Below are 9998 nucleotides of genomic sequence, written 5' to 3'. Positions count from 1 at the left end.
GGAAATTCCCACGGATTTAACTTCCTAATCTTCCTTCCATTTCAACCTTCTCCTTCACCCCTCCATTCCCACCCCAAGAGGAAGGAGCTTATCCTGCAGTCAACATCCTCTGCTAAATACTTCCACTCTCCTCGCCAGGTTGGTGGTCCTCTCCTCTGAAGTCCATTTAGGATTTGAGGGAGCACTTGAGGGTAACATGTGATCCTGTTCAGAAACAGAGGAATGAAACCTTGAAGGTTCCTAGGATACCAGATTATTAGGGAAAGTTCACTTCTAGATGTTCACCCTCCCACCCTTGTCAGGAAGTAATCTTTAAGAAATCCCAGGGGCTCAGTCTCTATGCTGGATACCAAAACTCAATCACCTATGGGGGCCAGTTTGGAATTACAGAATACATGCCCCATATAGTCAGGCATTAAGAAAAACAAAACTGTGTTAATTCAACACAACCCAGATCAAGAACCAGAAACATGCCATGAATTTACTATCTCACACAGACGGATGTGGTGAGTTCTCATTCTCCAGAAATCCAAAGGGCGGAAAACAATCAGTTTACATAAATACAAAGAATTTTTACCTATTGTAAAAAGAAAAGGTTATCTGGCTCTCAGAAAGTTCTGGGCTCCAGACTCCAATCAGATAGTCCATTTTACAACTCAAGCTCCAGTTCTTAGAGCTTAAAAGAGCTCCCAAGGCCTGTGATCATGGGCACTGATGAGGGCCACATGCCCTTTGGCTCCAGTTAAACCTCTGGTGTTTGAGCCAGGCGGGAACTGTGGGTGCTTGCTTCCTGGTCCTGCCGCAGCCCCTGAAGCAGCTGGTTTAGGAGTGTAAGGTTGCTGTCTCTGCGTGGCAGGGGCAGGGGTGGGAGACAGTTCCCTTTGTACTCAATCACTGCCATTTTGGCCCGATCCTGCTGATTCCGATTTGGGATCTGCAGCATTCTCGTGTAGCCCCCATTCTGACCTTGGTACCGAGGGGCCAGTACTTGAAACAGCTTTGGGATCAAGTCTTTCTCCTAGAGGGGGAGAGTTTTCCAGGAGAGAGCAGAGTCAGGCACCATCACCGAGACATTAACTTACAGCGCCCCCAAAGGTAGGGTGCACACACCCACCCACCCACATCCCTTCCCTCACCCTCTGACGTGGTATTCCCTCACTCTCTGACGTGGTATTATAAAGTGATCAATTACAGGCAGTTTTGTAGACTGAGATTCACGTTGAACTCAACGTAGGACATATATCTCTAACTTAGTTCACATGTGTCCGTAAGTGCGTGTCTTAATTCCGCCCAGTTCCCTTTCCTCTAACAACTCCCTCCCACTTAAGGAGCAAAGATCTGGGAAGTGGACAGGATGCACTCACCGTGAGCCAGAAGTCAGCCATGCGCATGGCTCGTTCGTTGGTGTCTCCCAGCTTCCCGTAGTCGATGAGCTGTGAGGACACAACATCACTGACCAAAATCCGAGCAAGAAAGGAAGCGTCAATCTTAACCCTCTAATGCCAGACTGCAACCTATTCATTCCATACACTAGCAAAGCACGTCGCTAATTCAGGCTACCTCTAACCACGCAGTCCTAATCAGTTCTCCACTTGAAGGGCCACAGGAGTAGGTTCAGCTCACGGTAATAACGAAAGAGACTTCGGGCACTGTTCACCAGGGCGGTCCCAATTCTTCCCCAACTCCAGCCGTATCCCGCCCCCGGAGGCCAGACCTACAAGAGGAACAAAAGGGTCACGCCCCTTACCTTCTCGGCGTAGCCCCTCAGCTCGTCCACGCGTGCCCATGACGCCTCGATGCGTTCGTGTCGCACCAGTCCCGTAAGCAAGTTCTGCAACAGGTGGATGCGGGACTCGGGACCAAGGCCTAGGCGGCGGTATACACGGCCGTGGGAGATCGCGGCGGCGAACGACAGCCGCATGTTCCCAGCTTCTCCCCGCCCCGTGAGGCCGGAACCGGAAACTCAGAGACGCGGCTGAGAGGCGGAGCTTAGAGGACTCACGCGCCTTACGTAGCTGCGTGATGGACGTGTTTGCGCATGTGTATCAGAGCCTGCCTCGTTGGCAGCCTTGGGGAGGGCGGGGACGGGGCGTTGACCTCGTCCGGAGGAGGAGAGACGGGCGGAGTTTGGTCTAGCGAGCGCTGCTGGTTTGCCCGGGAACCGGGCGCCCTCTAGTGTCGAGTGAGCAGGCCGACGGTTTCTCTGGTGCTGCGACAGTTGTCTTATGACCCCTCGCCGGGAAGCTCCGCCAGGACCTGGCTGGGACAGTGAGTACCTGAGGGGAAAGTACCTGGCGGTGTTCCAGTCTTCAGGCCGGCGGACCTGCTCTTCCTGAGGCGTGGGGCGTCTGACACGCTGAGCGTGTCATTTTGAAAAGAAAATTGTTTTCAGTAGTAATGGCGAAATGAATGGAATAACAATGATAGGAAAGAAACGGAGATGGTGAAAGTTTTCTTTCCTTGAAGTTGTTGACTGGAAAAAAAAAGTACAACGTGAAAGTTGAGAGTTGTTTTATCTAGCAGACAAAACTGAGGACTTGATCCCAGGACACAGTAGCTAAGGTAACTCCGAGAGGCTATGGTGGCAGAGGGGGTTGTAGAAGGGGTTTGGGATGGGTGGGGGCCAGAAAATATAAGAGATTTTGCAGCGAAGACTGGGTAGTTGGAGCACCAAACGATTACTCTTAAAAAAAGCAGATATCTCAAGGAATTTAGTGCTTGTCTATGTTTGAGAAGATGCATGAGTCTAGGCTCATTGAGATCATTGTTTTGATATGCACCCCAGCTCTTTGGGACTAGTATCCTGTTTTCTCAAGTTGCTCCATTCAGTGAGTGGCTGCAGTGTCTGATGATTCACTGGGGAGGGTTATGTTTCTGTCCTGAATTTCCTTGGGGTTTTCTGTGGTGGAGAGGAGGTGCCTGCAGTGGCTGATGGCTGCAACATCATTTGTTTACTGATGTGGCGGGCGACATTTTTAATTCACAAAGCACATATAGCCATCCTAGTTAAAGAAAAATTACTGTGCTCAAAGGAAAAGTAATGATTTAATATTTTTAAATTCAGTTCAGTTCAGTCACTCAGGCGTGTCCGACTCTTTGTGACCCCCATGGACTGCAGCACGCCAGGCTTCCCTGTCCATCACCAACTCCCAGAGTTTACCCAAACTCATGTCCATCGCCGGAGAAGGCAATGGCAACCCACTCCGGTACTCTTGCCTGGAAAATCCCATGGATGGAGGAGCCTGGTAGGCTGCAGTCCATGGGGTCGCGACGAGTCGGACACGACTGAGCGACTTCACTTTCACTTTTCACTTTCATGCATTGGAGAAGGAAATGGCAACGCACTCCAGTATTCTTGCCTGGAGAATCCCAGGGACGGGGGAGCCTGGTGGGCTGCCGTCAATGGGGTCGCACAGAGTCGAACATGACTGAAGCGACTTAGCAGCAGCAGCAGCAGCATGTCCATCGAGTCGGTGATACCATCCAACCATCTCATCCTCTGTCGTCCCCTTCTCCTCCTGCCCTCAATCTTTCCCAGCATCAGGGTCTTTTCAAATGAGTCAGCTTTTCGCATCATTTTTTTTTTTTAATTACATCGTTGTTTTTTTTATTTTAAAAGGGGAAAACATACGTATGCATTTGTGTGTTAAAGAAATGAGCAATAACATTGTAGTTGCTGGTTTTGAGCCTTTGTGTCAGCTGATTTGCAATGACTTAGTCAAAAGTGTTCCTTGTTACGTATTCAGATGTGGCCCCCCCCCGCAAAAAAATATATGCTAAGACCTACCCCACCCCCACACTTCCTGTATCTCCTTCACCCAATACCTCAGGATGTGACTTTCTTTGGAAACAGAGTCCTTGCAGATGTAATTGGTTAAGATGAGGTCATACTGGACTAGTTCAGTTCAGTTGCTCAGTCATGTCCCACTCTTTGCGACCCCATGGACTGCAGCTGGACTAGAGTGGATGCCTAATCCAAAATGGCTGGTGTCCTTATAAAAAGAACACTTGTGAAGAGACAGAGACACACAAGGAGAATGCCATGTCACCAGGAAGGCAGAGATCAGAGTTGTCTAATGCAAGACAAGGGTTTCTGGCAAACATAAGAAACTTAAGAGCAAGTGAAACTGTCAAGTGTCCTGTTGGGAGGCTCTGAAGAGTTGTGATCCTTTATGTCTCAGTGCAGAAAGAACTCAGCGAGAGGCAAAGTGATAGATAGTTCAGTTCAGTTCAGTTGCTCAGTCGTGTCCAACTCTTTGCGACCCCATGAACTGCAGCATGCCAGGCCTCTCTGTCCATCACCAACTCCCGGAGTCTACCCAAACCCATGTCCGTCGAGTCGGTTATGCCATTCAACCATCTCATCCTCTCTCATCCCCTTCTTCTCCCGCCCCCAATCCTACCCAGCATTAGAGTCTTTTCCAATGAGTCAACCCTTCGCATGAGGTGGCCAAAGTATTGGAGTTTCAGCTTCAACATCAGTCCTTCCAATGAACACCCAGGATTGATCTCTTTCAGGATGGATTGATTGGATCTCCTTGCAGTCCAAGGGACTCTCAAGAGTCTTCTCCAACACCACAGTTCAAAAACATCAATTCTTTGGTGCTCAGCTTTCTTCACCGTCCAACTCTCACATCTATACATGACCACTGGCAGGGCAAAGGCTAATAGAGTTTTGCCATGAGAACGCACTGGTAATAGCAAACACCCTCTTCCAACAACACAAGAGAAGACTCTACACGTGGACATCACCAGATGGTCAACACCGAAATCAGATTGATTATATTCTTTGCAGCCAAAGATGGAGAAGCTCTATACAGTCAGCAAAAACAAGACCGGGAGCAGACTGTGGCTCAGATCATGAACTGCTTATTGCCAAATTCAGACTTAAATTGAAGAAAGTAGGGAAAACCACTAGTCCATTCAGGTATGACCTAGATCAAATCCCTTATGAGTATACAGTGGAAGTGACAAATAGATTTAAGGGACTAGACCTGATAGACAGAGTGCCTGATGAACTATGGACAGAGGTTCGTGACATTGTACAGGAGACAGGGATCAAGAAAATCCCCATGGAAAAGAAACGCAAAAAAGCAAAATGGCTGTCTGAGGAGGCCTTACAGATAGCTGGGAAGAGAAGAGAAGCGAAAAGCAAAGGAGAAAAGGAAAGATATTCCCATCTGAATGCAGAGTTCCAAAGAATAGCAAGGAGAGATAAGAAAGCCTTCCTCAGCGATCAGTGCAAAGTGATAGATAAGAACTGGCTTATTAGAATAGGATGCTTGTGAGACTTACAAGCAGGCAGACAAGAGGTTGCTGCATCCCAAGAACTTACTGGGCTACAGTTTTATAATCAAAAAGTGAGAAGGACGAGAAGAAGACTTCTTCATCATTCTTGAGTAGAGGTCATGCTTCCATCATTTGTTCCTCCTCCAGGCTGGGCAGGGGAGTTTTCTTGTCCCTACATGGTCAAGCTAGGTTCACAAATTATTGTTTTTTATGTGTGCACAGAGCATGTCCTAACTTACTGAGATCATTGCTCAGGATGTTGGGCTCATGCTATCATTGTTTTCTTGTTTGGGGGCATGTCTCTTGCTTCTGTTACGTGGTTTTGTTGCTAAGCAAGCCTGCTTGGTTTTGTGGTTAAGCAAACCTGCTTTCTTGAATAATCATTAACTTACAGGGGTCTCCCATATATTTTTCTACTTGCAATCCCCTAGTGGGATTAACGATTTAATCACCTGCTTCTTTCCTTTACTGTGTCCCTGTCATAAGATGTGGAACAGATTCTTCCCTAGATCCTTCAGAGAATGCTTGGCCTAGCTGACAAGTTGATTTTGGACTTCTGAACTATAAGATAGTAAATTTCTGCCCAGTTTGTGACATTTTGTTACAGAAGCCCTAGACACATATTCATGTTTGTTAGAAAGCATATTTATATTTGTCATTCTGTTTCCCTTAGATAACCAGAGAACACTTGTTGTTAATTTTAATTTTGAAAAATTTCTTTAGTCTGAAGCAACAATTATGCAAATAGGAAAAGTCTTAAATATATGAATATGTTGGCAGAAAATTATACAAACCATAGTTCACAATAAATTCCAGAAATTGCAATATTCTCTATGTCTCATTTATTTGGGATTAATTCTTGCAGCTTTCAGTTATCTCCACATTTCACTATAATATCATCATCAGAAAATTCATCCTAAATTTCTACTGGTAAAAATTGGGTAGATTTTCTTCTTTGCAAAATTCAGGGAAATTGAATATTGACACTGGTGTTATTTGATCTATTGCTTTTAAAAAGGAATATCCACATGGTGAAAATGTACAGCATCAAACATTGCCCTTATTCATTTAGGTTGGTGCAAATGTAAATGTAGTTGTGGTTTTGGATCACAAATTTTAAATCATTATAACTAGGCTCAAACACATCTTTATTAATCAAAATATGAACCAATACAATCAACACATTTTTGCTAATAAGGAATAAGTTTATTTATTCCTGTAGTGTAAAAATCTATGCTTCGGGATTGGTCAAACTTCTAGAAAGCATTGGTCAAACTTCTGCCTCCTGCTGGTTGTGGAAGCGTTTTCCCTGCAAAAAGTTTTCGAGATGCTTGAAGAAGTGATAGTTAGTTGATGAGAGGTCAGATGAATATGATGGATGAGGCAAAACTTCACAGCCCAATTCATTCAACTTCTGAAGCATTGGTTGTGCAACATGTGGTCAGGTATTGTCATGGAGAAGAATTGGGTTCTTTCTATTGACCAATGCCAGCTGCATGCATTGCAGTTTTTGGTATAACTCATCTATTTCCTGGAAGGACTGATGCTGAAGCTCCAATACTTTGGCCACCTATTGCAAAGAGCCAACTCATTAGAAAAGACCCTAATGTTGGGAAAGATTGAAGGCAAGAGGAGAAGGAGACGACAGAGGACAAGATGGTTGGATGGCATCACTGACTCAATGGACATGAGTTTGAGCAAGCTCCAGGAGATAAAGGACAGGGAAACCTGGCGTGCTGCAGTCCATGGGGTCTCAAAGAGTCAAACATGACTGAGTGACTGAATAACAAATCAGTTTGCTGAGCATACTTCTCAGATGTAATGGTTTCACTGGGATTCAGAAAGCTGTAGTGGATCAGACCAACAGTAGACCATCAAACAGTGACCATGGCCTTTTCTTGGTGCAAGTTTGGCTTTGGGAAGTGCTTTGGACTTCTCGGTCCAAGTACTCAGCTGGTCATTGCCAGTTGTCATATAAAATCCATTTTTCATCACATATCACAATCTGATTGAGAAATGGTTTGTTGTTATTGCATAGAATAAGAGAAGATGACACTTCAAAACATCGATTTGTTTGTTTTCTGGTTAGCTCATGAGGCACCACTTGTCAACTTTTTTCACCTTTCCAATTTGCTTCAAATGCCAAATGACTGTAGAATGGTCGACGTTGAGTTCTTTGGCAACTTCTTGTGTAGTTGTAAGAAGACAAGAAGCAGAAGATATTGAGAAGAGGTGGCAAGAATACACAGAAGAACTGTACAAAAAAGATCTTCACGACCCAGATAATCACGATGGTGTGATCACTCACCTAGAGCCAGACATCCTGGAATGTGAAGTCAAGTGGGCCTTAGGAAGCATCACTACGGACAAAGCTAGTGGAAGTGATGGAATTCCAATTGAGCTATTTCAAATCCTGAAAGTTGATGCTGTTAAAGTGCTGCACTCAATATGCCAGCAAATTTGGAAAACTCAGCAGTGGCCACAGGACTGGAAAAGGTCAGTTTTCATTCCAATTCCAAAGAAAGGCAATGCCAAAGAATGCTCAAACTACTGCACAATTGCACTCATCTCACACGCTAGTGAAGTGATGCTTAAAATTCTCCAAGCCAGGCTTCAGCAATACGTGAACCGTGAACTTCCAGGTGTTCAAGTTGGTTTTAGAAAAGGCAGAGGAACCAGAGATCAAATTGCCAGCATCTGCTGGATCATCGAAAAAGCAAGAGAGTTCCAGAAAAACATCTATTTCTGCTTTATTGACTATGCCAAAGCCTTTGACTGTGTGGATCACAATAAACTGTAGAAAATTCTGAAAGAGATGGGAATACCAGACCATCTGACCTGTCTCTTGAGAAACCTGTATGCAGGTCAGGAAGCAACAGTTAGAACTGGACATGGAACAACAGATTGGTTCCAAATAGGAAAAGGAGTACATCAAGGTTGTATATTGTCACCCTCCTTATTTAACTTACATGCAGAGTATATCATGAGAAACGCTGGGCTGGATGAAGCCCAAGCTGGAATCAAGATTGCCAGGAGAAATATCAGTAACCTCAGATATGCAGATGACACCACCCTTATGGCAGAAAGTGAAGAACGAAAGAGCCTCTTGATGAAAGTGAAAGAGGAGAGTGAAAAAGTTGGCTTAAAGTTCAACATTCAGAAAACTAAGATCATGGCATCTGGTCCTATCACTTCATGGCAAATAGATGGGGAAACTGGAAACAGTGGCTGACTATTTTTCTGGGCTCCAAATCACTGCAGATGGTGATTGCAGCCATGAAATTAAAAGACACTTACTCCTTGGAAGAAAAGTTATGACCAACCTAGACAGCATATTGAAAAGCAGAGACATTACTTTGTCAACAAAGGTCCATCTAGTCAAGGCTATGGTTTTTCCAGTAGTCATGTATGGATGTGAGAGTTGGACTATAAAGAAAGCTGAGCGCTGAAGAATTGATGCTTTTGAACTGTGGTGTTGGAGAAGACTCTTGAGAGTCCCTTGGACTGCAAGGAGATCCAACCAGTCCATCCTAAAGGAGATCAGTTCTGAGTGTTCATTGGAAGGACTGATGTTGAAGCTGAAACTCCAATACTCTGGCCACCTGAAGCAAAGAACTGACTCATCTGAAAAGACTCTGATGCTGGAAAAGGTTGGAGGTGGGAGAAGGGGATGACAGAGGATGAGATGGTTGCATGGCATCACCAACTCAATGGACATGAGTTTTGGTAAACTCCGGGAGTTGGTGATAGACAGGGAGGCCTGGTGTGCTGCAGTCCATGGGGTCACAAAGAGTTGGACACGACTGAGCAACTGAACTGAACTGAATAGGTATACAGGCATATCTCATTTATTGTGCTTTGTGGATATTGTGTTTTTTACAAACTGAAGTTTTGTGGCAACCCTGCATTAAGCAAGCTATAGGCACCAATTTTTTTTGTCTCCACAACCCCTGGCAACCACTGATCTATCAGTCCTGAATATTCACTGGAAGGATTGTTGTTGAAGCTCCAGTACTTTGGCCACCTGATTTAAAGAGTTGACTTATTTGAAAAGACCCTGATGCTGGGGAAGATTGAAGGCAAAAGGAAAACGGGGTGTCAAAGGATGAGATGGTTAGATAGCACCACCAACTCAATGGACTTGAGTTTGAGCAAACTCAAAATATTTTTTTTGGCTATGTGAGACTGTCATCTCTTGTTTGTTCTCCCAGCAGTATTCATGCTTTGATTCTTTTTGTATGTGTCAGTTTCCTTACATTTTGTTGGTGCATAGATAATGGCTTTCTATACAATTTTGTGGATTGACGTTCAAGGAACAATTTTAAATCTTGGCGTCTTGCTGGTGATCAAGGAATATTCTGGCTGTTCGCAGATACTTATGTGTCTGATTGACCTCATTTGAAACTTCATCTCAAAACAAAAAAATAACTCAGGAAAGAAAAATCTTACATGACTAGGGTTATTTTAAATTTATAGTTTTAGAAGCAGGGGCTATGTTCTACCACAAGGATTGGAGGCACAAAATGTGCCTGATGTGAGCTCTGGGAGATAGTGGAGGACAGAGGAGCCTGGGTGCTGCAATGCATGGGGTTGCAAAGAGTAGGACGTGACTTAGCAATTGAACAACAACAACGATCATTTGTTTAGCACTTAGAGAAACAAAAAGATTTTTCTTTGAGAGTTATTGTATCACTAACATTGTTTAGCAT

General features: G+C 44.6%; 1 protein-coding gene and 1 long non-coding RNA gene across 2 annotated transcripts in view; one reads left to right on the top strand and one right to left on the bottom strand.

The window, feature by feature from the left end:
• Positions 1 to 455: 455 nt before the first annotated feature.
• On the bottom strand, positions 456 to 1943 carry MRPL17 (mitochondrial ribosomal protein L17). The gene is made up of 3 exons (XM_081540919.1): positions 1748 to 1943; positions 1365 to 1433; positions 456 to 1018 (listed from the first exon to the last, which is right to left on the bottom strand). Exons 1-3 carry the CDS (start codon positions 1919 to 1921, stop codon positions 743 to 745), a joined length of 519 nt encoding a protein of 172 aa, XP_081397045.1. The 5' UTR covers positions 1922 to 1943; the 3' UTR covers positions 456 to 742.
• A 51-nt stretch (positions 1944 to 1994) lies between these two features.
• Positions 1995 to 9998, top strand: part of LOC145526101 (uncharacterized) — a 118132-nt gene continuing 110128 nt past the window's right edge. The window contains exon 1 of the long non-coding RNA XR_014068690.1: positions 1995 to 2562. This is a non-coding gene — a long non-coding RNA (uncharacterized LOC145526101). The remainder of the gene's footprint in view (positions 2563 to 9998) is intronic.

Source organism: Giraffa tippelskirchi, chromosome 11 (assembly GCF_054371585.1).
Source record: "Giraffa tippelskirchi isolate mGirTip1 chromosome 11, T2T-mGirTip1v1.2.pri, whole genome shotgun sequence".
Taxonomy (NCBI): domain Eukaryota; kingdom Metazoa; phylum Chordata; class Mammalia; order Artiodactyla; family Giraffidae; genus Giraffa; species Giraffa tippelskirchi.
The sequence above is the reverse complement of the archived record's forward strand: the minus strand, read 5'-3'. Positions and strand labels throughout refer to the sequence as shown.